Below are 27742 nucleotides of genomic sequence, written 5' to 3' on the forward strand. Positions count from 1 at the left end.
TTATATTACGAGGGGGGAACACTTAAGTGAGGAATTATTTGGCATATCTTCTAGTTAGGAATGATGGTTGATGCGACAATTGTTTGGATGATTTTCCTCTTGGCTCATTGATTGTATCATCGAGGTCTCCTTAATAACTAAGTTTTCTACAAAAAAAAAAAAAAAGGTGTTAAAAGGCTGACTTTCTCACAGGTTGAAATGCAAATTTAAAAATTTATAATCATCCATTTCCTTGTGGATGAAAGATAAATGTTTATTAACCCGCCAGGTGGCTCAGTTGGTAAAAGACCAACGCTTCACGTAGAAAGATGTAGTCATGGTGCGCACAAGCTGGCCTGGATGAACCTTGGATAAATAAATAAATAAATGTTTATTAGTCCCATAAAAAATGAAATTAGATTTAGAAGATACATATTTTTTTTTATTTAATTTAATCTTGATCCTATGAGTTTAGTAAACATATGTCACTTAAACGGAGGAAACTTCCATACAATCCCCTCAAGGTTTTACTTTCTTCGCTATACTTCTGTCCTCGTCATCCTCACTGGTCAGGGATGATGCAAGAGGAAAGCCATATTTCATGATGTAAATGACCTTGCATCTTCTTTGTTTCATGATGTAAATTATTATGACGTATCTTCATAATGTAAATTACCCATGCTTTCTTTTTACGATAGTCGGGCACCGTGCCACCATCTAGAGGTGCATACCTTTCAAGAAGGGACTTAAAACTATGTAAATGAAATTTTTATATTACTTTCTATGACTTTTAGTTTCTGAATTTACAAGTTCAACACCCTCAATAAATCCCTTCGCATCGAACCCTAGCTTGAAACTCCTTTCGTGCTCGATCCCTCCTTAAACTTCTCTCGTTTATCAAATTGAAGAGGATCTTTGAGCTGCTTGGGTCAAAGATGTTCGTTGCGGTCATTGGCGCTTGTGGGTGTTAAGCTATTCAGCTACGGTCTTTCCGTAGTTGTTGAGGCGGTTCTTTCTGTAGTGAAAGACAAGTATGTTGAGTTGAGCTCCAATTGAAAGGATTGTCTCTGAAAGTTGAATCTGTGCATTAAATTGTTATCTTATATGTCTAATATTATATTATTATATGATGCATTTGATGAACTTAAGAAGGCGAAAGAAGGATCGAGCAGGAAAGGACTTTCCACCTAGGGTTCCCTTCGATGCGAAGGGATCTCAGGAGTTGAAATTGCAAATTCAAAAACAAAAAAATCCTAGAATGTAAAATAAAATTCACATACAAAAAAATCCTAGATTGTACTCTGTAGGGAGTAGAAAAACTCGCGGCATGGGTGTTTGTTTAAATATAATTTCATTACAAGAAGTTCGTGATTCAGAACAACCGTGTAATATTCAACTACCGGTCTAACCAAAACATTTGGATATATACAGATTCCGATCTGATGGTTAATAATAATGTGAAGCGCTATGCGATGGAGATTGATGTTATTAACTAATTCTAATCTGTCTGAACAACTAAAGTCGAGGATTAAACTCGTGCGCTGGCTGTGCACTCGTGTACGCCACGTGTCATCCAGATGACTGGCGTTTCTCTTGAGAAGAAAGTAAAAGAATACCGGTGGTTGGATCTGAATCTGATTCATATCTAACCCCTTAACTAGATGCAACATTTCAACCGTTTGCGAACTCTTTTTGAAGCTTGAAAGGAAGGAGGGACGGTTCTAGGCTCAACAACCAGACGAGCTGAATCCAACAAGCCATACCCTCTTTAACAGGAATCTTTTTGACCTTGTATTCGCTCAATAACAAAATCAAGAATCTATCAAGGAGGCCTTCAATGGCGGTACATTTGGGTGGAGCTTGGAAGAGTTCTCCCTGCGAACAACAGAAACTCATATCGAGTATCGCTTCAGCGAATCAAAGTCTTTATGGTAGAAGATTCATCAGAGTCCATTCGAGAAAATCCTTGAAAAGCTGTCAAAAGATATTTGCATCAGATTCTGTAGGAGAGGATAAGAAACAGAACTCTCGAGCGCTCGATTACCCGACCAGTGTTGCTGATCCTTTCGTTTCCAGGGATTTGCAATCACTTCCAAGTAAACGAATAACTCAGAAGACGAATCTTTATATTCATTTTCTTTTTTCATTTCAATTGGGATTAGCATTCTTAGTTCTGATTTAGTTTAGGGTTTCGAGTCTGTTTCAGAGCCTCTCACTATCGCTGATATGTCAGATTCTCGTAGCCCTGACTCTCCTCTCCGGGTCGCGTATCAGGTTGGAAGCTACCATGTGTGCCTTTGTCTTAATTTATGAGTTCATATTCGACTCCTGTTTGATGACTTTGGATTTCAGGGAGTTCAAGGTGCGTACAGTGAATCAGCGGCTGAAAAAGCGTACCCGAAATGCGAAGTCGTTTCTTGTGAAGAATTCGACACTGCATTCAATGTAAATCCTCTTTCCCTTCTGTTTATCCTTTTTTCCTTTTCTATTCTTGATGATTAGACTCTTCCCTACAATCCACTCTGCAATGAAAGACGTCACTCGTTAATAAAACATTGATGTGTTCTATGGGAGCGTTGCCTTTTCGACTACAACTTTAATTAGGTTCGAATGATCCACTTGGTTACCTTCCTAAATGAAGAAAATGTTCCGCTTGGTTAGAAGTGAAATGGTCCGAAATAGCCAAAGCTGAAGTAATATGTGCCACTTTATTTTATTTTCCCCAAACTAACTGTAGGAAAGTCTCAGAGGTGCAAAAGGGACAAATTTGGACTATTTGAGTGTCCAATGGTTATATGCTCCTTCTATGCGTATTCCCAAAGAAGATTTCGAATCCTACATTGACTGTTAAAATTTTCACGATAGTTTAAACATTAACAATCATAACAAATTTGTTTTTCTGGTGGTAACTCTTTTTTTTTTAAAAACTTCTAATGAGTCAAAGATTGTCAGAAGGCCTTGCCTATGAGGTATATGACATTGTGGTCAAATTCTGATCTTTTGTTGAAGGACCTTCGTAATCCCCAAGCCAGGTGCCATATACTGATTCTCTACAGATCCCTCTAGTTACCTCAAAAAACAGAAATAGAAAAGTAAAACATATTAGTGGTTTCACCTTAGCTCAGTTGATTATTTGTAACTTTAGATAAATTTTTAGACTAGATCTCTTCGCATCTAAATTTGAGAACATGTGCATGTTAATCTTATATTGATTATTGTTGGTGCTCATAATTCATCATCTGACCTCATCCTTCAAATCTGCATATACTTATTCTGCTCTTTGTTGAAAATCCATAGCAGATAAGCTCAATCAGCTTGTTGTTGAAATCCATCCATACCAACTGCTAATTTATCCTAAAGCTAAATCTTCAATCTTCAATCTTCAACTTTGGGTTTATTATGACTTTAGAGCAGATTCCCCCCCCCCTTTTTTTGGATGAATGATTTTAGACCAAATATTAATTCTCTGCATGTCTCAATTCTCAACCTCTCTCTTACCACCAAACAACTATGAAGCCACCCTCTTCTTTTCTATCATTTTTCCTGATATAAAATCCTTTGTATTTCTTTCCTTGCAGGCTGTTGAAAAGTGGCTTGTTGATAGAGCAGTTTTACCAATTGAGAATTCTCTTGGGGGGAGCATCCATCGAAATTATGATCTCTTACTTAGACACAAGTTACATATTGTTGGGGAAGTATACCTTGCAATCCAACATTGCTTGCTAGCTAATCATGGTGTTAAATTGGAAGATCTAAAACGTGTTCTTAGCCACCCGCAAGTATGTTAACCTTTAGGTTAGCTGCTTATCTCATCTAAATTTTATCTGGGCTTCTTATTAGGATTTATGTATTCCTTATCTTTACTTCTCAGGCTCTTGCTCAATGTGAGAACACATTAACTCAGATGGGAGTTGTCAGAGAAGCTGCAGACGATACTGCTGGTGCTGCTCAGGTATGGTTGTCAATTTGATATTTCTTTTGGTAAAATGAGACAGTTTAATGGAAACTATGTCATGTTCAAACCCCCCCCCGGTGGGCGGTGGGCAGGCATCCTCACATTTAAAGACAGTAAAATAATTGAATGTTTCAAATTACAATGAATGGGTCCATGAGCCATCTATCCATACCTCTAGAGATGGCAGTACTATCATCAGGTACAGTAATGTGAGGCTAAAATCAAAGGTGACTTAGCTCCCACTTAGACCCACAAACCAGAGAATTAGATACAAAAAAATATAAACAAAGAGATGAGAATAGAGAATGTGGATAGGTGGATTTATCTCTTGACAGAAAAGCTCTTGAATTTTGGCCAAGAAAGGGCTGTGACACTTTTCATGTTACTGTTCACATGAACAGTGTTTTGGCCTCTTTTTGGTCCTCCAACAAGATCAGTTGGGCAGGCTGATTTGACCTGGTCCCATTGATCTGTTTGAAGCTGGTTCGGGCCAGCACAGGTTCTACATCATATAGCTTTAATTCAAAAGCTCTTGAATTTCTCGAGATTAGATGACATAAGAGATACAAAACATGTACATTTTTTAATAATTGAACCTGAATTTTGAATATTTTGACAATCTCGGAAAAATCTTGGTGATGTATCGAACATTTCAGGAATCTGAACCTAATTAGTAGGCAGTTACATACTCAGAATTGTATTATTGGACTTGAGAGTTGAGATGGAAGACTAAGATAATGACTTGTACTGTTCATTGTACTTTTTATTGGATGAATGAATAATTTCATTGACCAAAGCCCCAGGAAGGGGAGAGAAAGAATGTACAAGCTGAAAGGAGAGAGGGGAAGGGAGGGGCCAGTTTTTTTTTTTTTTTTTTTTGAGGGGGGGAGATTTTAGCCTACTAGCTTGCAAAAGAGAGAAGCCTAAACCCCAGGGACAGCAATAGTCCTATTCCTTGGGGTGTCGCAAACTGGGGGTTGGGGAAAGGACTGAAGTCTAGCTGAAATGTCTAAGCAAATGGCTCTCCATATTGACTCAAGAGACCTGGATTTGGGGGTCCATCTCCTGAGATCCTGCTCCCACCACAAGTGAGAGATCATAGAATTGAGCACCAATTTGCCAACCATATCACAAATAGTAAAGCCAGACTAGTGTCTCGAAAACCAAACCCACTCCCTAGGGAACCTGAACAAGCATCTGGAGTGAGGCCAGATGGTGACTTCACAATGTCTTGTTGTTTTGTATTCATTGTACTTGGTTGGGTATGTATGTTCATTGCAACTTCACAATATCTTGTGGTTTGTGGTAGAAACTTTTAAGTCTTTAGCTATTTCTTAAGTATGTGTCTTTATTACTTATTGCATAATTATGTCTTGCACCACCTCAAAAAAAAGGTGTAAAATAAGCGGTCTTACCTTCAGGGTTCAGCATTTACTACTTAACCAGGGATGCAAAACCAAAGCACAAATTAGGTGTTTTCCTTCTGACAATATGAATACTGAAGTTAGTTTATTAAGCCCGAAACAAGCTTCTTTTAAAGTTCTGGTGCCAATTATGGCCATTTCCCCATGGAAGCATCATTTCAATACCCAAAAAGAAATGCAGAGACTTGTCTAGATCTTGAGAAACTCGGCCTGGTCAAGACAGCTGTTTTAGACATGTTTTTGAACCTAGCATGATGAGTTAGCAAACAGTGGGATGCACTCTGTTTGTCCATGTTTGGCCCAACAGGTGTCAATAAGAAGAAAGGTCTTGCCATAAAAAATACATTGTCTGAAGGATTTGACTCTGTTGACCACCTGGACTTTGATCTCCTAGGTGACTCCCCATGAGCCAGGCCCTCTACTAGAGACGCTAGAATCTTGGTCACGTCCAGCAGCAAATGCCAAACGAAGTTTAGGAGAGGGTGTAGTTTTAAACCTAGAAGAAATAATAATATGCTGTACACAAGCAATTGTCTCATATGGGAAGCCACCTTTTCCCCAAAAGCAGTTGGCTCTTAACAGACTGATAATTTAGATTTAAGCTTGCCATAAACTTGCATCATAAGACTCATCTCACAGGGATTATCACTGTTCCAGGCTGGAAGTTAGATGCTGATGAGTTTCAAGTTCTTGTCTCATACCTCTTAGGCATTGAAGTTCTCATATAAGGATATGTCTCCCTGCTTAAATCAAAACAATTTCTCCTTTAAGCCAGACCCTAAAACTCTATATCTTAAAAGGAAGAAGCTCTGCTTCAAGTCATACTCCTTGGGCAGTGTGGTGGGACATAACATTGGCTGCAATAGCTGGACCCAGCTATTCCATAATCTTATGATGATGGTGGTATTCTTATGCATCCACCCATCATGGAGGATTTTAGAATCAACAGATGGAGGACCAGATGTAAAGTATTTTAATTTCTTTTGCATCAATATATGCATTGATTGCCGGAGACCATAATAGATAATTTCTAGCTATATTGAGTTCAATTGTGATGATTTGGACATCAAATTGTCTGCTGTAGCTTTAGAATCAGCCATTCACACGACTGAACCAATATAATGTAAAAGGACAGGTAAATTATCTCCGGCCAGCAAGTAATCCTTAATAGAAACACAACCTGATAGTCTCTAAAGTATGAGAAAAATCAAGGAAACAATAAAAGAAGTTCCTTTCAATATTGGATGCAACTGCTGAGGATGTGAGAATGCAGGATATTACTGATATCCGAAACCCGAAAAACCTGAATGCTGATAATCTGTTGGTATAATTAAGTAGGTCAGAAAGACCTAAAAATAGGGTAAAGGACCTTTCTCATGTCTTCTTTTTTTTTTTTTCTGTTTCTCCAGGGGGTCTGGGTTTGTGGTTTATTTTTGGGGGTGTGGTGAGAGGGGAATAATGATCCTAAAGCTTGTAGCAATCTGCAGCTCTGAAGCAGATTGATTGCAAAAATTGAGTTTAAAAAAATTATAAAATTATAATAAATGAAACAAAAACTCTAAAGACAAAGTATCACATGGTATAAAAGGACTTCAATTGGGAGGGACATCAATAATCCTGACCAATTAAGAACATCCTTCCCTTCTATAGAGACATCCACTGACCTGATTTGTGTTAATTGAATTCTCAGCTGTCATTATAAGGAGATACCCAGCACTTGCCACCAGAAATAAGATTCAAATGAATGGGACCCTAGTTTATCATTAGATCACAATGAACAGGGGCCTTTGGTAGAATGAAGTGCATAGGATGCTGCAACCCAGCAAAACGAGAGCTCTTTATAATTTGAAAAACAGAGCCAAGTGCAGTTGAGTCTGATTTTATTAACACTTGGATACCATTTAACAGAATATATTCCAACTCAACCAGAAACCAATACTTGAGAGGAAGAACATGTGAGAGAGAAAGAGAGATGATGGGAAGGAGAAAGATATTGCTGAACCACAATAAAGACAGCTTGAAGAGCTATTTTGGGGTATGCCCCTTTATTTATTATATTCCTTACAATCATAATTGAATAGGAAACTCATTCCAACTAGGACTAACAATTAACAACTGACTCATATTATCAACCAAGGACATAAAACAAAAGGAATGCACCACGGTGGGAACGCTCCTGGTACCATAGTACACTTTGGTTTGGTCAAAATTCATGGCTGGTTTGGACACCTAGCTATTTTTGAGATGTGTGCACAGTTGGGGGAAGTTTCTATGCCAACTCTTTGGTGGTCACGTTTGGTCTGTCAGTTCTCAAATCACTCAGAAACATACCCAAAACTAGAAAGAAATGGCAGGATCTATAATTGCTTTGGTTCGATATATGGATGCATCCAAATAGCAATTTAATACCAAAGTTCCAGATGAGTCCCTTTGGACAACCCACTTGCATTACCTTAGACATCTAACATATCTTTTTCGTTCTTTCGATGGTCAGTTACTGCAGAGTTATCTATTATAGTAGTTGAGTTTGTATACTCAAAAGATTTTTTTCTGTAAACCACTTTGGTTTGTCATGAAAACTGTTAAAGTAATTAGTTTTTTCCTCATCATGATTTAAGCCAGTGCCTTTTTTGTAGTATATTTTTGCCAACAAATTTCAAGATGCGGGAGCGGTTGCTAGCGCTAAAGCAGCAAAGATCTATGGGTTGAATATTCTAGCTGAAGATATTCAGGTATTTCTGCAGAAAACATAACTCTAACCCTAAATTAAGAGTTAAAAGAATTGCAAGTTTCTAATTGTGGCCACGAACTAGGGCCTCTGGTGTAAAAATGTGAGAAACTTATGTGACGTATTCAACAAACAGAGCTGGAATGTATTGGAAACAGAATGGAAACCAGAAAAATAAAAATTTTGACATGACAGAAATCACCTAGGAAACAGTCTTTAAGACTCAAGCTAGAATTTGATGACTCCTGGACCTTGATCTGTGTCCAATAAAAGTTCAGCTTTATTCCAGTAAGGATCAGATAATTTGTACCTCCATGATGAGGATGGAACAGGTAATTTATCTTGGGAACAGATTAAAGGCAATAATTCAGGCTCCAAAACATATAATGAAGAAGAGAATCAATAGATCAATCTTCAAGAAGAGAACTGAAACATGAAAAACTAACAGAACAGGCTGATTCTGATAACAAACACAATATAGAATTAAAGTGAAAGCAGCATATGATGAGAATCAACTAAAGGTTCAATATAAAGTTCTCTGGCCTGAGGAATTCATCTTATGGAATTCTTAACATTCGTACAATAAATCAACATGGTTTGACATAAGAGAATAGTTAATCCATAAACCCATATCCCTTACGAGCTGCTTTCGAACTTGCTTTTAGAACTACTTAAATTAAGAAGCTACTTGGGGTGGGGAAGCCCTGCCCGTATACAGTTCATGACGAAACCTTTAAAAAAAAAATTCATGAACAACTAGGACTTTCAAACCATTGCTAGAAGCTGGAGATACTATGGTAGTAAGTAAATCTAGAACCCCCGAAATCCAGAAAAACAAATTCATGCTCCTTACTAGTCATATTATAGGCCCATTAAAGTAGTCAATTACAAGAAAACCTTTTAGACTGAAGGCCAAAGATATATATAACTTAGTCGAAGGGTTATGTGCAGTAAAATAACCCTATTATTTTGTATATGAGTCTTTTGAAGACTTATGAGAACTAAATTAAGCCTATCATTTTGTGTTTCTGCCTGTACAAATGTTTCTGTAAGGTCTTAACTTGTTGGTGCTATAACGATTCATTCCACTTGTTATCTTTTATGTAGGATGATTCTGACAATGTTACTCGATTTTTGATGCTTGCAAGAGAGCCCATTATTCCAAGCACTGACAGGCCATTCAAGGTAAGTATTTAGACAGTAATTTTGTCATAAATCATTTTAATGGTACTTGATTTTTATGTTAGCGAGAGTGCCCATTCCAAACACCGACCCACCAGCTAAGTTAAGTTTTAAATGATTAATGAATGACAATTCATCTTAGTAGTACTTTGAGTCAGTCCATGGGAGACGAAGGGCAATATTGTTGGCTTTTGAGTTTTGATCAGTTCATCTGGTTTCTTATTTATTAAGCTGAGTTTGAGGGCTGCTATTATTTCTTTCAGACAAGTATAGTTTTCTCTCTTGAGGAGGGGCCTGGCGTGCTTTCCAGAGCCCTTAACGTTTTTTCAATGAGGAATATCAACCTTACAAAGGTACACTTCTAGTTGTTGAATTGGCATTTCTTTTTCTATTACCTTGGGAGTGACTATATGTGTGACACTATGATTTTTAATAGTTTAAATTATTGTTTTCATTTTTTACCAGATTGAGAGCCGCCCCTTGCGTCAACAACCCTTGCGTGTACCCAATAACAGCATTGACGGATGTTTAACGTAATTACTGAGAACCCCAAGTTTCCATTTTGCTTTCTGGATTCATGAATGCCATTTCAGCTTCAAGTTCAAAGACTTGAAGAATTATAAAAAGATAGTTGTTATCTATCCAAAGCAAAGAGATCAAACCCTGTTAGAGACGCATCTAAATAAAAATTTGAACCTTACGTTCAGGTACTTTGACTATCTTTTCTATCTGGATTTTGAAGCATCAATGGCTGAACAGAGGTCTCAAAATGCGCTTAGGCATCTTGAGGTATTCTTCCCATCCCCAAACCCCTCTTCTTTTTTTATATTCAATTTTAGGTTCATAGATATTGATTTTGATCATAAGGATCTAAACTTTTATTTCCTTGGCAGGAATTTGCTACATTTCTTCGTGTGCTAGGGAGCTACCCTGCTGATAGTAGCTTTTTACCATCTAGACAATAATTTTTTGGTAAGAACCATATAGACTATAATGGCAGTTGGGTTTTGGGAAGATCTATTTTTGTGCAATTCTAACTTAACATGAATCTCTTTAAACCTGTAATGATTTTAGGGCCTGTTTGATTACATGAGTTTCAAATATCTAGAGATTTCAAATCTTTGGAGTTATAATTTATAAAATTAAATGTTTGGTTTGGAATGAAATATGTAGATTCATCCTAAAAAATTATTTGATCGACGTGATTTTTGTGAAAATGTATAGCTTTTTTGAAATCTCTAGATTTCACCCCTTACCCATAAATCTACATTCACATTTTTAGTGTCAAAAGATGAATCTCTAGATTTCATGAATCTAGAGATTTTTACAACTAAACAGATATAATTCTCAGATTCATGAATCCAGAGATTTCGGATTCATGTAACCAATCAGGCCCATACAGTGTTGATAATTAGACCTTACTTGGTAACGGCGTTGTTTAAAAATAAGGGTCTCCTAAGTGAATTCGTAACCACATAGTTTAATAATCAACGGGTGGCATACTTTCTTTTGTACTTTCTCAGTGGGTGGTGGAAAGTTCTCGAAAAAATAATTAACGGACATTATGGAATCTTCTGCTTCCATGCTTTTCTTATAAGTGACGGAGTAGGCCCACTTATGAGAGATCGATTTTTTTTTTTTTTAATCTGAGTTTCTTCCGGGGATAACAGAGTCGAACTAGTAATTGGTTAATTTGAGCGGCAAAAAATGGTGGCACGCGTAAATATTGGAAGATGATGGATGAAAGCAGTACTGGACTTTACCTTGCCTGGTACCTCTTTTACATTCCCTTTAATGGTGAAGAAAATCCTTTTCCTTTGATTTTGATCCAAAATTTTCAATACATGGGTCAAATCTCAACAAGTTTTGTGATGGTGTAAAATATTGTTAATTTCAATTTTAACTAATTTACTAATAAAAAATTAAGATTAAACACATGTCAAAAACCTAATCATATGAGTTAAAAACTTTCTTTTCATGCGAGTAGAAGATTCATGCAGGGTGAAAGAGCTGGGCAAGTGTAGAGACAACAAGACTAAATCTTAGAAAGAGGACTCTAAGAGGCCAATTCCAAAGTTTTTCTAGCCTTCTCTATTTGATATTTCTCAAATGTGCGTGGAAGAAATCACAAATAATCTCTAGCGTTTTAGTTTTCACAAATGCTCCAAATACACAGCAAGCATATAGAGTGCCCCAAAAAAAAAAAATCTATCATAAAAAATGCCCCCCACCCCCGCCCAAAAGCCCAACAAGTAAATGCCCTCAACAAGGTGAAATTATTTTTTGGTAAAAAGGCGGAATTTCTTCTCTCATCTCCTCTTCAAAGCCGCCAAATTGTCTTTGAAGAAAAATGAATAGGTGAAAGAAAAAACATTCCCCATTTCCTGTGCATATAAACATGGAAAAAATAAAGTATTATCTCACCTGCATGCGTTATCCTTTTCATGGTGTATCTCCTACACTAATGCCATTTACCCCCCACCCAGAAAGACACAACATCTTTAAGGATAGTGGCAACAAAGGTGGGTGGGCTAGAAGAGCCATTACCAACAAAGGATCTCATGTACCTGCATTTAGCTCATTTAAGGAGGAGAAAGATTTACTGGAAAGAATTCATTAGAGCTGGTGAACTCTTCACTCACTCAGTGTCACCTATCTTCCATACCCAAAATCTGAAGCAAACCAACTCTACAGGGATCATACAGTTTACTAGTACTGTAAAGATCCGAATAGAAACTCAATAGAATCCCATCCTCTTGCGACTCAAGTCCCCATTCCTTCGATTCACAACAAGAGTTTACCCTGCAAACGCACGGTACTAAATATATCACCACTGACAGGATCAATGATATACTATATGATGTCATACTGAGTTCTAAACACTCGAGTTCCTTCTGTATCCAGCCACTACTAAAAGAAGGGGGTAAATAGTACTTCTCATACCACAACAAATATTAAACATTACTCGGGGCTAATATTTTAGTTCCTAGCTTTTCAAAAAGAGTAAACAAATTCCCACTAATATAAATCAGATCAATCAAATAAATCATGGGAATTTCTACTGCTAGCAGGAAATGTTTTTCTTTTATTTCCCTACGAACACATAAGAATACTAGTTATATGCAAAAAGAAATGTAAAATAATAGTCAATAATTTAACATGTGAAGACGGTGTGGTGTAACAAACATGAGAGGGAGACATGTGAGAATCCAGACTCTGCAACTGGTAAACTTCATAAGCTCCAGAAAAAAGTAAAGTTCCCCTCACACAACTAACCAACCACAAACACTGATAGATGTACCAGATACACCACATAAAAATAGGTTGGTTAAGCAGGCATTAACCATAAAAGAGCTGAACATACTTTCAGAACCAAAAAATGTAACCTTTCTAATGCCCATTTGATTGAAAATAAGAGTATTGGCACCAGGATAAAAAAAAAAAAAAAAAACACAGCTTTTCCATCATAGAACATTGACATTGAACATAGAGATGATAACAAGTATTTGAAGAAAGAATTCCAAGTCACTAAGAACTCGGGGGACCAAATTCAGTACAAACAGATCTACAGGCAAGATTGAGAATGTCCATTTTACATTGATCACAATGAATTCCATGAGCCTTTCAAAACAAAGAGCATGCTGCAAATAAGTTCAAAAGCCAAAATGCACAGACCTCATGGGGAAAATAATCTCAGCTAAAAAGATGATCCTAACAGTGCAGTTATCACATTCAGCAGCCCTTCAATTAACCCACCCCCCCCCACCCCCAACAAAAAAAAGTGACTCTCCAACATTTTACATGGCATCTCTACCATCATTCTTGAATCCACCACCAGACCTGGAAATATTAAAAAAATAATAAAAAATAAAAAAATTTGCTGATGAATGTAACATACAAAAAAGAGCAGGATGTAACAAAAGATTAAATTCAAAGCCATCTCAGGTAGACCACCAGGACAATACATCAAATACATAAAACGGGTTATATGCAATAGCAGGACAACTGTCCACGGGACAAATTTCTAAAGGTCGCCTAAGCAAGCACCAACAGAACCGAGACCATTCACACAACACCACCCCCCCCCCCCCCCAAAAAAAAAAAAAAAAAAAAGGAAAAAAAAAAAAAGGGAAGAAAAAAATCAAAATTGTCAAAATTGTCAAATTTTGATGAAAGTCAGCATCTTTCTGCTGAACACCAAGAGGAAAGTAATCAAGGTTTATCTGGTCTATTCAGAGTCCTTGGTGACCTCATCATATGGTGAATCTGAAATTCCCTCCTGGTACTGAACCACATTACTTTCTAGACACCGGCATCACAAACAAATATAGCAGGAGGTGGAAGTAAAAACGTATTCCAGAAACATAAAAGGTAGGCGGAGTACAAAAATTTTAAGTTTTGAAAATAAAGAAGACATGGTATTAGGCAACTAGACAGGCTGGGTAAGGCAGGCCAAGCACAGCCACACTTCTATATTGGAGGCTTAGGCCACACTAAGAAAAAGCCTAGCCCTCATCCTGCTCACCATAACACTTTGGCTCTTAGGCCATGTTGGTGCTGGCCTTCCTAATAATATTTAAATGAATGTTGATCTTACTAATACTAAGTAATATGAATTAAAGTGATGACAACTCAGAAGAATACACTAAATTAGCCGACCCATCTTTCAAAAAATCATTGTAGGAATCAACTATATAATCAGTAAATATATTAATATATATTATATATGAAATAAATGTAAAATATGCATAACTAGTAGAAGCATTTGGGTATCAAGAAAGAAACCCAGTCTGACTAGTCCTGCAACAACTCAAAATGATCTATGGAGCTGGTGCAATGAGGGGGGGAAATGACTGGAAGACTTAAACTCACAAATACCTGCTCATCTATATTGGGCTAGAAGTCTAGCACTATATATAGTGTTCTGGGCTGACCAGCCCAGGCCATTGGGTGTGGGTTAATATCAGCCCAGCCCAGCCCAGCCTGGACTGGTGGTATCAGGCTAAAGCCGATCGCCCCTCTTGTGGCTCCTAGTGAATTGATCCATCAGGGTTTTTGCTTGCCATTCAAAGCAAATTATACCAGATGGTTAGATTTTCCGATTAGATCAATCCTTGCACTTGGATACCCAAGTGTGAAGCACAGAGTGGTGGGTCCCAACTGCAGAACAAGTCTGCTGTCAACCAGTTTGTAAGCCACTGTTATGATCTACCTGAAGATGACTTAGTTTCCTTAAAGGACAAAGCTTCCTCAGCATTGCAGAGACATACATAATAATACCTGAAACCTTCAAGCAAAACGATATCTGCAACATAAAAAATCAAGATGTACAGCCTCCTGCAGTTGCCACGTCTTCTATGCATTGCGGTACCATATCTTCCATGGCCTGTGGTGCCAATTCTTTGTTGTGTCCTGCAGGTAAAATACCATCTATGCCTTGTGGTGCCCCATCTTCTGTAAGGTGTTGTGCATCATCTTCTGTGCCTAGTGGCGTCCCATCTTCTCTGCCTTGCAGTTCCCCATCTTCTATGCCTTGCGATGCCCCATCTTCCATTCCTCGCGATGCCCCATCTTCCATTCCTCGCGATACCCCATCTTCCATTCCTTGTGGTGCCCCATCTTCAATACCTTGTGGTGCCCCATCTATGTGTTGCATTGCCCCGTCTTCTATGCCTAGTGATTCCATGTCTGCCACTCCTTGGGATGCCCCATCTCCCATTCCTCGTGACAACCCATCTTCAATACCTTGTGGAGCCCCATCTACTAGTCCTTGTGATGCCTCATCATCAATGCCTTGTGGTGCCCCATTTTCTCTGTGTTGCATTGCCCCATCTTCTATGCCCTGTGATTCCATGTCTTCTACTCCTTGTGGTGCCAAATCCTTTATGCCTTGTGATTCCAAATCTTCTATGCCTTGTGATGCCCTACCTTCTTCTATGCCCTGTGGTGCCACATCTTCTATGAATAATGGTGCCATATCCATGTCCTCTATGCCTTGTGATTCTCCATTTTCTATGCCTTGCGATGCTACATCTTCAATAAGTAGTGGCCCCATATCCATATCATCTATTCCTTGTGAGTCCGCATCTTCTACACCTTCTGGTACCATATCTTCCAGGCCTTGTGCCATATCTTCTGCGAGTTGAGGTGTCATACCCTCCATGCCTAGTGCTACCTCATACTCTAGGAACTGCATCTCAAAAAAGGCCAAATCCTCAGCAGATGTTGGTGGCCAAGACATCAACCTGTAGCTGACACGCATTGGTCCAAAAATCCCAAATTTCACCGCACTACTGAGAGCTATCTCTGCATCAGTATGCCTCTTGAACACCACTCTAGCACAGTTAGTTGCTTTCAGGACTTCAGTTTCTGCTTCCCTCAGAGGCCCAAAGTGTTTAAACATTATATTCAGATTCTTTTCTGAAGGAATAGAATCTGCATCAACCTCAGAGAAGCTCAATATTAGGGCTGATGGTGAGTTGTGGTCCTTGGAATTGGCACCCACACTGCCCACTGAAAATTCAACTGGCTGTTCAGCATAGTAATCAGGATTTCGCTGCTCAATGTCCAATGCAGGAATGCACTGATGAGAATTGTCAGCTTCATTTGTTAGCATGAAAATCTTTTTCCTAGGCCTTCCTCTTTTCTTCCGGGATTTCTCCAATGGTTGTTCTTCAGGACCAATCTGGACAATACGGTCAGTCCAGTAAGAATCCTGCATATCCTCAAAACTATATGATTCAGCAGAGTCCATGTTAGAGTTGGGTGGTTTTTTCTTTTTACCACCCATTTTCTCTAAAGACATTTTGTGCTTCCAAGAATTAGCACTATCAAGGCAAACAAAATTTCGGAATTCAGAGAAGAAATTTATTATGGTAGTCAGAAAACTATAGCCTTTCATTGGGTCCCGAGCAGCCAAGCAAAGTTGGGACAACATCTCTTCTGGGGATGAGTGCTCCGTTGGAAGGATTACCTTTCTTCTTTGTTCAGGAATTCTTGGAGATACAGCATCACCATCCCAAATAGAATTTTCTCTATTCTGATCCCCCTTAACTGCACCTTTATGAAGCCTTTCACTACTACACTTAAGAATTGGAGAGGATCCAGTCAATTGGCTTGCAACTCTACAGATGGATTCACCAACTTTGAAAGATCGCTTAGGCTGAACAAACTCAGCATCAGCAGCCCCTGGTAAGGAAATACCTCTTTTCCTATTTTGAATCACTGAATCATCAGCATGGGAATCACCAGATTTACGTTTTTTCCCCAACACGGAAAGTGACTTCCTATCGACCGATTCATCACCATCATCAGCTAACATAACCTTTTTCCCAGCCATCAACTCTGACAAGCTTCTTTCTTTTTTGAAAGGATGTACACCATCCTCTGAGGTGTTCTTACGCTTCCGGAAGGAGCCATCACGACTCTTAAATTTGACTTCCTCAGATAGTACTTCATCATCATTCTCAGATATTGGTGCAGACTCTTCAGCAATTGCTTTTGAATACTCTGTTTCTGCAAAGGTTAAATTGTCAGCTTCATTCTCCACCAAACTGCCGCACAGCTGGAATGTTGGCAAAGAAGAGTACCCCCTTGAGCGATGGACAGCCATTAGTTGCACCTGAGCTATGACAAATTCTAGCCTATCAACTCCAGCATTTGGAAACATAGCTAACGCTCTGATATACTCAACAAGTATCTCTGGTTCAAAAGAACTTGCACCGAAGGAATCATCCACACCCTTTCTCATACTTGCTTCTTTACGAATCCCAGGGTTCTCAATCATCTGGAACCCAGTCTTTGAATAAATGTCTTCAGATGTACAGGAGCAGGCTAACCCCAGCTCCACTCGTCTTGCAACTTCATCCAATGCACAATCAACTGCTTTACGAAATGACTCCACATTAGCCTGTTTCTCCATCTGTGAGAAATGAGTTCTAAAGGGCTTTAGCAGTGATGCCTCATTCCAAGCAAAGGTTCGATCCCCAAAATACGCAATCAAGAAGCTGTCCTTCTTTCGATATTTCATTGCTTGCTCTGATGCATCTGAAGGATCAAAAATCTGCCCAGGCCACCAGGGATGACTCTTTACCTTACCCCAGACTAGATCAGAAACAGAAAAATTAACTTCTTCTGTTGGCAGGCCATAAAAAACCTGATTATCATTTACAGATGCAGTTCCAGCATTCGAGGTAGTCGTAACCTGCTCTAAAGTTTCCATCATTTGGTTTACATGTGAACCAACCCTGCTGACATTTTTTGCTAAGTTCTCCTCATCTAAGTAGTCAGATACAGAATATTTGGTGTCCTCTTCTTTCTCGTTAAACCCAGAACCTTCCTCTTCCTTCACAACCTGTCCGACATTCCTCTGGTCACTAATTGGATGGGTGACATCATTAGCGGTCTCTTTAGCCTCAGTTCCATCACCCTCCTCCAAAGCATCATCGAGGATCATCAGGTTTCCATCCTTAACATCTGTCTTTTCATTTTTCTGGAAGATCTCATCAACTGCTTTCATGTCTCCATCCGCGCCCAGAGAGGTAATACCATCTCCAACCTCTCTAATCTTGGCTTTTTCAACTTCAAAATCAACCTCATCCGCAGTCATCTTCTCTAAGTTTTTGCCCAGATGTGTGACCTCATCTGCCATCTCTTTAACCCCAGCTCCTTCATCATCTAGGAAAACTTTACCAGCAGTGTCCTGGCCCCCATCTCTGTCCTGACAGGAAATATCATCTAGCCTCTCTGTAACAAGACTTCTTTCCTCCTCACAAACCTCATCAATAGTCTTCTGGCCTCCATCTATGCCAGGAACAATAACATTGTCTCCCATCTCAGCAACAATCCCTGCATCTTCCTTTAAAAGCTCACTTCCATCTGTCCCCAGATTATTAACAGTGCCTTCCATCTCCATAGCAACATTCCCTCCATCATCCTTTAAAATTTCAGTTCCATCCGGCCCAGGATTACCCACAGCGTCTCCCATTTCCTTAGCAGCAGTCCCTCCATCTTCCTTCAAAAACTTAGACACAGTCCTCTGGTTTGCATCAGTAGCATGGTGAGTAGCATTAGCCTCAATGTTTTGAATCTCTTCAAAATCTGTGCAAGGACAGCCACCCAAATCTACAACTGTATTAGCTGCATCAGAATCACTTCTGAAAGGCTGAGATTGAGGTTGAGTCAGATGAGCATCAGTGTCAATCCCTTTTAACCCTGTTTGTTGATCTTCATTCAAAACCTCTACAACCTTCTTTCCAAGATCTGTGCGAGGACAACTACCCAAACCTACAACTAAATTAACCGCATCAGATCCACTGGCGATGGGCTCAGACGAAGATGGAGTCAGATTCTCACGTAGCTTAAAGCGCCCTTCTACTGCAACAATTTTAAAATCAATGTCCATGGACCGATTATCAACTAATGGAGAAGCACCCAGCTCAGAAGAAGATGAGCTCATCCTTTGATCTTCATGATGATAACCACAAGAGCCTGCAATTTGAATATCTACACCCTGAATCTGGTCCAGCATTGCAGCTTTGGGTTCATCGCTGGACTCGCTAGCCAAGGATGTATCTACTGCAACAGCAGCCCCCGCATCTACATTTGCCTCAGCAAGACCTAAATCCATGCTTTGATTCAACTCTGCAGCTTTGGATTCATCAATGGCTTCAGTAGCCCTGGTTGTATGTACTGTAACAGCAGCCCCCTCGTCTGTATTTGCCTCAGTGAGACGCAAATTCATGCTCTGGTCCAACATATTAGCTTTGGATTCATCAATAGCCTCGGTTGTACCTGTATCTACTGTAACAGTAGCCCTCACCTCCGCATGTGCCTCAACTAGACAGAAATCCATGCTCTGGTCCGACATGGCAGCCTTGGATTCATCATGGGCCTCAGTATCTAGGGTTGCATTTACTGTAACAGCCGCCCCCTTGCCTGTATTTGCCTCAGCTATACATAAATCCATGCTCTGGTCCAACACAGCAGCTTTGGATTCATCAATATCCTCAGCAGCTAGGGTTGTATTTACTGCAACAGCAGCCCCCTCGTCTGCATTTGCCTGAGTGAGTTGTAAGTCCACGCTCGAAGCCCTAATTACCCGATTAGAAGGTGTTTCAGCTATTTGAGCGTCTAGCTCTTGTATCCCAGCTAAAGAAGGATATTCGTCACTCTGCCCTGTGCTCGAGGTAGTATTTTGAACGCAATTTGAAGGAGAAATAAGACTTACAGAAGGATCCGTATCTCCGGCACCAACGCCTTCGGTGCCTCCGCAAACCCTATCAACCTCCAAACCTTGGTTTTTATCCGAAAAAGAAGGATTCTCATCCAAATCCATCGGCTCCGATACATTCCCTTTGGAATTCAAAACCTCAGAGTTTTCCAATTCAGCAGCTCTCTCATCTGAAGCAACGTGGATTACCTCGGAAGTCGACTCGGTGATCGTCGCAGAATACTCAACTTGTGTAGCGTCACCCCTGTCTGTCAGCTCTTCGGCATCAAAAGCACCGAGTTTCAGCGTTAGCGCCACGTCAGGTTGGCATCCTAATTTCGAATCACCACCCTCATCTACAGATTCCTTGGTAACACTCTCTGAATTTACTTTGATCAAACCCACATCACCAGATGCTTCTTCTTCAGTACTTCCCCGAACTCCATCATCGGCACCGGTGCTCCGATCACAAACATCAGAACCTCGGGCAAATGTTTCTAGCAAATTCCGTCCTTCATCAGGCACTTCAACATCGTTTGTTCGGTCTTCGGGGTCAGTGCCCTGCGCAGAGCCCTGAGCGTCCGAGACCTGCTCCGCTAGGTTTTCATCTACAGACTGTGTGATAACAACTGTGGATTCTGTAACCCTTACCACAGCATCATCCTCGCCGATGGAAACGGCGTTCAAGTCGAGGACCTCGGAGGAAGTCTCGTTCGTGGAAGCAGACGACATGGTAAAACCCTAAGTTCAAGAATAGAAAGAAAGACAAAACAGAAGCAAACATTCCTATTTCACGATCTCAGCTTACTAAAAACCTGAAAGTTCACGAGATTTAAAAAGACAAAAAAAAGGAAAAACCTCGAATTCGAAAATATTAGAGGAAGAAAGTACCTGGTTTTAGCTATGAACGCTGGCTCTGCTTCTCAGAGTAGCTCCATGAAGAAGGAAAACCCGGTGAAGCTTCTTGTTCTTGATTTTTGAAGAGAGAGGGAAACAAAGACAGAACGAGAGACGGAATGAAATGGCGTTGAAAATTTGTTCATTTAACTACTAAAAAGTTTCTTTGAAAATCTTAATACGAGTGATTTAATATGGTAGAATTTCAGAATTTGATCAAGATCCATTTTGCGACAGCAAGGCTTGCTGTCTGTCCGATTTGCGAATAGTTTCGAATGACGATAACCCCTTGCAGGTGTAGGGGATACGTCACCCGTCATTTCAAATAACAAAATCCATCAAAATGTTCTTTTCGAAATTTTTTTGTAAAAATGAAGATATTTTGAAAGAAAATAAATATAAAAATTTGAGCTTGTGTTGGTAGAATTACCCACTCTTACTTAGTTTAAATTAATAATAGTAAATAGTTTTGGGTTTACCCTTTATTTTTCTTTCTTTTTGGTAGAAAAAAAAGACCTTTGTTAGGTCCAGAGGAATAAAATGAAGTGGCAAAAGGGAGTGCCAAAGTATACTCCTTTGAATAAAATCTTAAAAGTTTAGTTTTTTTTTTTTTGTGTGATTGAGATTCTAATCAAGACAACAAAACCCGATAAAATAGAGTTACAAAGATTCTAAAACCATTGAGTAGATATAAGCCAATAAGTTATATCCACCACTGACTTGGTTAGCTTGCTCACTGTATAACTACTAAGTTGATCTTTTTTATTGGTAGAAACTACTAAGTCGATTGCCTATGAACAAAGTGAAAAGTACAATCTTCAAAAAGCAATCTCAGATAACAAATGCCATCAACTATTTGGGCTAATGTCATGTGCAAGAGAATAGTTTCACTTGCTGAGTAATTTGATGTAGGACAATGAGCAGCAAATTTCCTTAAATTAGAAAGCTTCTCTGCTCATTTGACACTTTTTTTTTCACACCCCATGTTTAAAAAATATCTTACCATTTTATATGAAATTCTATGAAAAACATAAAAACTTATGAAACCCATATATTCTACTTTTCTTTCATTTATCTATGTCCTTTCACCCTACTCGTATGGATCCTGTGCTTTTAACCATTAACACTTTTTATCCAACAAACAAATGGTCCATCATAGATCTGGCCAAATGAATGTGTTACCTCACTTTATAATTATTTTTGATAATTTTACCCACATTTCCCCCCTAAGATTGGATCACACTTTCTTCTTACTTTTTTTTGATTAGCCACAATCATCAAGTTTGAATCCTCTACCTGCAAGGTTAGAAGACTACACTCCTTTCACATTTCTCTATCATACATTTAAAAGGAAAATTCACCTTTGAACATTTACAAGATAGATCACATGTGAACTTCTTTCATAAATATATGATGGAAACGTTTACGGGGGAGTACAATCCTCTATCTGTGAAGGTTTAGAAGATCCCAACTCCGACCATGCCCTTCCGCCAACACACACCCCAAAAACTTTGCTAAACTTATATTCACCTATCAATTTTGGAAGAGAAATACGAAGAAGATCTTGTAGGCAACACATTTTGGGTTACAATTTGGAGTTGACAAAGCAAAATCAAATGGGCTAGAATTAGGGGAGATAAGGACCAACTACCAAGGGTTATCTACTTACCAAAGGCATTAGGAGGAACATGGACCCTTGGTGAATTACCTATGTTATTTAAAGTTGCTAAGACAACAAAAATAGTGAAGTATGATAAATTCCCAACCCTAATGCCCCAAATGTAGTTTGAAAAACTAGCTAATACAACGTCTAATATGACGGATGATTGTAATAGAGAAATAATTAATATTTGTAAGTGCTTTAAAGTAAATTAAAAAATCTTCATATTCTTTTATCAAAAAAAAAAAAAAAAAAAAAGAACTTACATTCACCAGTAGGCCCTAAGTTTCGAATGCGGATCATCTGCTCACATGAAAAGACAATAATCCAATTCACATGATTGAATTATTGTCACATGTTAAATCTCTAAGTGAGATACTTTTTTTCTTAGTTAACTATCTAAAATAAAAGCTTAAGACGACTAATTTCGTGGGGTAGCTTAGTTGGCAAAATACCAGCTCCACCATGTAGGAGGTCAGAGTTCTAATTTCTTTTGGGCCAAGAGCGAAAGCCCTAACCTATATTTAAATTATATATAACAACTACATCTCAAGTACTAGGCAAGGTGCATGTCCGATAGCACCATTTATTAGCCAAAACATGGACAGAGCTCCCCTATGGTCAGGGGGATGCCTCCCCCCTCTTTAAAAACCCATTTTAGGCCTTTAAAAAAAAATTCCAATCAGTTAGCCCTCTTTCTAGTGTGAAATATCAGCATTTTTCCCCGTCCCTCTTTGGAAAGTTTTTAAAGATAAAAATAATGGGTAAAAAGATCATTCTAATTTCCCTAATGTTGAATCCTGACTCCGCCCCTACTTAGAATATTATTAAAATTGGAACCTGTATATTAGCCAATTAAATGCTTGATAACTACAACTTGTAATCTAATCTAATATTAGGTGTAGAGATGGGCATAGTCATCTAAATAATCATTCAACTAGAGGTTTTCGGATTGGAATTGATTCCAATTCATGATCTTAATTTTCAACCCAAAAAGAATAACGATTTTTTTTTTGTTTGGGAGTAAATAAAAGAATCATGATTTCAAAAACCCTAAAGTCCATCTTCAAATTATTGAAGTCAAGGATTATAGTATTTGTTATGAATCAATATCAATAGTATCCAAGAAGTAAGAACAACACGGAGATTACAAGTCATAGTTCACAGTCCACAGACCGACACTTAGGGCTACAGCATCCTCTTACTGGACCGGGCTTCCTTTTAAAACCCTAGCTACCTTTAGTGAGGCCTTGGTTCAACATAACATTGATCTATGGCTGGAATAATCCAATCCAATCCAACCCAGCTCAAGGCTGGTCTGGGCTGAGCTGGGCTGACTAACCCATGTGGAAGAGAAAAGATACTAATTGGAATTTTTTGTGGTTTGCACAAAGGAGATGGGCATCTAAGAATCAAGTGGTGGAATTGAACAACAACATCAGTTGTTTAGTTTTGATGGAATACTTGAAATTATATTATTCGCCTTGTGGGCTTTCCCTATCAGTCAGCCCATCATATGTTTATGTTGGGTATGAGAAATACAAGAAGCATCAAACTCGTTAGATTTTTTTTTTTAGTAAATAAAAAGAGGGGATGTAGTAGCGGCGACCTAACACCCCCCGTTCGGACTTTTTATCGAGTGCGACCTATGCATGCATTAGCCCTATGCACTACCAGCGCAAGGACTGGGCCACGTCAGCGGAGCCCCACCGAAGGCCTAGTATAGTCCACAGAAGCCAGTATGACTCATGTCCAGGCCAAAGACTGTTCGGACTTTTTATCGAGTGAGCTTGGGACCACTAGACCACCACCCCCGGTGGTGCATCAAACTCCTTGATGCTAACCACAAATTCAAAAAGCATCAAAATTTAGATTCTTGATTGCTTCCCTTCCCTATATACTGAAGAGAAGGAACGGTTTTTCAGAGGAAAAATACTTTCAGATCTGATTCTGCTGCACATATGCAATTTGATATCTCTCCAGTTCATAACTTTGATTCTCGTGAGGCACAATCAAATTTTGTTGGGTTTGGGGTCATCCAAAGGTGTGTTCCTGGTCTTCTTGATATGGATATGGGAGAGACGTACATATGCTAGCAATATAACCCTATATGCATATGTCAGGGTTACAGATGACTACAATTCTTAAGCTCAGTGATCTGTTGTCGTTGATTGTTGCTAATATTTCAAGCACAATTTCAATATATAAACCCAATGACTTCCTGTACACAGCCTTTGTTCCTAAACTATCTTTACCAGTCTGTTGTTCTTGAAGTTACAAAAGGCAAGTCTATCCAGTAGTAAACCAAGCTAAACAAGAATTTTCTTTTCTTGTTCTTGGTAAGCAAATCATTCACATAGGAAGTAAAACGAGCTACAGCCGAGGCATCCACCAGACAAGCTTCACGAGTCCAAGGAGTAAAAGAAGAAGAATGAAAAAAGATCCATATGCGTATATCACTGTTCTTTCTTTTGAAATGATCCTTTAGTCCTCAACAAAAGAAAGAAACTTATAAATATACAAGGTGCTATACAAGGTGCTAGCATGACTCCTTTATGCGATTCCTTTCTCCCTCAAAACCAACTCTTAGATTATAATAAGAGCTACCCAAAGAAAGAGCTTTTCAGACCATACACCATATTGAGAGTGAAGTCTATTGCCTTTGTAATTAATTAATTTAATTTTCATGAACCCCAATTAAAAGTCAAGCCCTATCTTTTCTTCTTTAGTCAACAATAACAGAAAGTAAATAAAATAAATAGAAAGAAAGAGTGGTTTGAAGAGACAGGTTCTAATAATTTGAAAGAAGTCGTGTTTACCAAAAAAATATCAGGTAAACAAGAAATATTACATTTGAAATTCTCTTTTCTTTTCATGGGATTGGGTTGTATCTCTTCTAGTTTATAATTAAGATACAGGTTAGAGAGAATGAATGAATCTAAACAAGGAATATTAAGGAATAATAAAAAAAAATTTAAGAATAAAAGGAGAAAGAGAGGAATCCCATTAACTGGAACTAATATATGGTTGGTTGCCCTGATTCTTGAACAGCATCAACAGCAGTCACCTATCTTCCTTTAGGTCTTCCTTTTGATTATCAGCTGCCTTTTGGTTATCAGAACTTCCCTCCAAGAATTTTGGACTTCCTTGGGTCCCTTTACCTATTCCACAGCCAAACAAACTGTTTGTATATATCAGTTACAATAATTGAACTTATGCTGCCCAACCCAAATCTTAATCAACCTTAGCCCTCTCTTCTAATAAGACCTGCAGCTTTCATATCTCACGATCAAACAGCCCTTAATAATTGTTGAGTTCTTTTTCTTTTTCTACTTCACTAAAAGGTGTTCGTTTTACTAACCAAACAACACTGCGATATAATTGTTGAGATATTTGAGTTCATAGCTAATTTATGGTCTAATAGGCCATCAGATTAATTATGATACAAAATTATAATGAACCTTATAAAAGAAGAGGCCAAATTAACATAAATCTAATATTGTCCATAAAATACTAGTGAGACTAGCCTAAATATTTAGATAGTCAAGGTATAATGCTTTAAACAATCTTATGTTAAAGTAATGATACCATGCAATCATCAAGCTCCACCCATGTATTTGACCCCGACCTACTAAGTTAGACATTCACCAGTCACCACTGCCAAACGTATAATTGTTTAAGGGCCTATTTGGTTACATGAATCTAGAGAAATCTTTGGATTCACAAATGAGAGATTTATACCCGTTTTTGGTTGTGTGAATATTTAAATTTATAGGTATAGATTCCACATTTATAATAAAGGCCTTAAAAATTTGAACCATGACTCCATAAATATTTTTTCAAGATGAATCTACAGATTTCATTCTAAAGATTCAGGAAAAATCAAACATTTAATTTTATGACCATGACTCCATAGATTTGAAAACTCTAAATTTTTGAAATCTCAAAACTCAAGTAACCGGGCCTAAATAAAGATTTAAGAAGGGCAGGATAACATACCTGCATTAGGAGCCATTGAAGGTGGCTTGGAGATGAGAGTTGGGACGGTGGTGGTGGCGGGGCCGGCTGTCGTGGTTGTGAACATACGAGCAGGTACGCCGCCCATTGGTTGGGACTGATGGAAGTGATAAACAGGGTACACCGGCATCATAGTGTTAGAATTCCCTCCATACATCTGTGGTGAGAAGTGTGACCCGTTCACATAAGCACCTCCACCGTACCCCATTTTCTGATCATTATTCATCGTTAGTCACATAGATATACATAAAATAAAATAAAAATTTTAAAACTAAAATTTGCAGCGATCATCGGAAGTCATATCGATGGGTAATGGGTCCCACATAATATCCTTGCTGTTATTAGTTGGCTAATCAAAAACATTTACTTACAGGATCATAACCGTAATCAGCGGCGTAGTAAGGGTAACTGAGGAGAAAAAGGTTACAGCGTTAAGGTTCTATCATTAGGAAAGACGAGCAAATCAATCCCATCCGTTAAATCAAGATCCAGCAGAATATAGGAATTACCCATAGAAAGGAACGGCTTGACCCTGGGGATGATGATGGTAGGGTGAAGCTGGTCTGCCTGCCGGGTAATACCATTGGTATTGAGTCGCATTTGTTGATGACATGGGCCTTGCTCCACCGTTGGATCCTATACGTAACCACCTCATCAAATCAAACTTTAAAAATTCCCCACCTTGCCAGCGCTCCCATAGGAGGAGAATGGCATTTTGGTAATTAACGGCGATAATGTGAGAAAAAAAAGAAAAGAAAATAAAATAAAATAAAAACCTTGTAGTTGCTGGGGAGTGGAGGCCCTAGGGCGACGAGCCCCAAGGGAAGCCAAGTTGCAGTTGGATCGGCGGCCGTTGATCACCGGCGTGGCGTCCTCGCACGCCTTCTTTGCCGCTTCGGCCTCCTGGAAAGTCACCTGCGAGAAGAAAACCAAAAAATCTCCTGAATCACACTCATAGATCAAACAGATCAAATACATTCTACGGCGATTGCGCCGAGGAGGATGAAAACATACGAATCCATAGCCCTTGGAACGACCGGTGAGCTTGTCGTAGATGATGACGGCCTCCAAGATCTCGCCGTACTGCTCGAAGTGCTCTCTTAGGGTTTCCTTCTGCATCTCCCAAGCCAATCCTCCAACGAACACCTTCGTCAATGTCGTATCCCCGAACTGTTGCCCCATTATGTTACCACTGTTATTCATCGTCATTGTCTTCTTCTAACAGATCCAACCTGCTTCGGCTTCTGCGAACTAACTCAAACTAGAACCCTTAATTCTTCTTCTTCTACTTGAAATCTACCACTATAGGGTATGGCTTCTTAAAGAGATCGAAAAGGCATAAGTAGTGATATATGAGAAAGTATCTCTCTCTGTGTTTCTCTGAAAAGGAGGAGATCGAGGGAGGGATGTACAGGTTGGGAAGGAAATTAAATAAGCAGAGAAAACACAGAGACAGACAGGCGGACAGATAGATTTTTTGTAGCCCACCAACGTGCTCTGCTCTCTGTCCCCACACACACCCTCTTCTTCGTCCTTCTCCCTCTTTCTTCTTCTAACTCTGCTGCGCGTTTGTGTTTCTTCTACTCACCTCTACAACTACACTTTTACCGCGTAACCGCGTTTGTGTTTTACTCAACTACTAACTCCTATTAGTACCATTAGATCATGTGAAATGCCAGTTGACGGCTCA

The 27742-nt window shown here is 38.9% G+C and overlaps 3 protein-coding genes across 5 annotated transcripts; 1 reads left to right on the forward strand and 2 right to left on the reverse strand.

Moving 5' to 3' along the window:
* The first annotated feature begins 1646 nt into the window (after nucleotides 1–1646).
* On the forward strand, nucleotides 1647–10357 carry LOC149027058 (arogenate dehydratase 2-like). The gene is made up of 11 exons (XM_089158694.1): nucleotides 1647–2075; nucleotides 2186–2253; nucleotides 2332–2424; nucleotides 3558–3758; nucleotides 3851–3931; nucleotides 7995–8090; nucleotides 9194–9271; nucleotides 9532–9621; nucleotides 9734–9801; nucleotides 9976–10057; nucleotides 10162–10357. The coding sequence occupies exons 1-11, from the start codon at nucleotides 1817–1819 to the stop codon at nucleotides 10231–10233; spliced, it is 1188 nt and encodes a 395-aa protein (XP_089014820.1). The 5' UTR covers nucleotides 1647–1816; the 3' UTR covers nucleotides 10234–10357.
* Nucleotides 10358–11495: 1138 nt separating this feature from the next.
* On the reverse strand, nucleotides 11496–20668 carry LOC149027059 (uncharacterized). Of its 2 annotated transcripts, none has more exons than XR_016173948.1 (3): nucleotides 20370–20668; nucleotides 14539–20219; nucleotides 11496–13108 (listed from the first exon to the last, which is right to left on the reverse strand). XR_016173948.1 is itself a non-coding variant. In XM_089158679.1 (3 exons), the coding sequence occupies exon 2, from the start codon at nucleotides 20208–20210 to the stop codon at nucleotides 14589–14591; it is 5622 nt and encodes a 1873-aa protein (XP_089014805.1). In that variant the 5' UTR covers nucleotides 20211–20219; nucleotides 20370–20668; the 3' UTR covers nucleotides 11496–13108; nucleotides 14549–14588. The 2 variants fall into 2 exon arrangements, 1 of the variants encoding a protein (XP_089014805.1); XM_089158679.1 differs by having other exon boundaries at nucleotides 14549–20219.
* A 3380-nt stretch (nucleotides 20669–24048) lies between these two features.
* LOC149027060 (putative RNA-binding protein ARP1) lies at nucleotides 24049–27665 on the reverse strand. 2 transcript variants are annotated; one of them, XM_089158706.1, is made up of 6 exons: nucleotides 27067–27665; nucleotides 26829–26967; nucleotides 26562–26688; nucleotides 26424–26460; nucleotides 26035–26263; nucleotides 24049–25196 (listed from the first exon to the last, which is right to left on the reverse strand). In XM_089158706.1, exons 1-6 carry the CDS (start codon nucleotides 27259–27261, stop codon nucleotides 25099–25101), a joined length of 825 nt encoding a protein of 274 aa, XP_089014832.1. In that variant the 5' UTR covers nucleotides 27262–27665; the 3' UTR covers nucleotides 24049–25098. The 2 variants fall into 2 exon arrangements, with proteins under 2 accessions (XP_089014832.1, XP_089014838.1); XM_089158712.1 differs by having other exon boundaries at nucleotides 25104–25216; nucleotides 27067–27657.
* Between the last annotated feature and the right edge of the window lie 77 nt (nucleotides 27666–27742).

Source organism: Hakea prostrata, chromosome 1, assembly GCF_041222555.1.
Source record: "Hakea prostrata isolate BN-2017 chromosome 1, UWA_Hpros_2, whole genome shotgun sequence".
NCBI lineage: Eukaryota > Viridiplantae > Streptophyta > Magnoliopsida > Proteales > Proteaceae > Hakea > Hakea prostrata.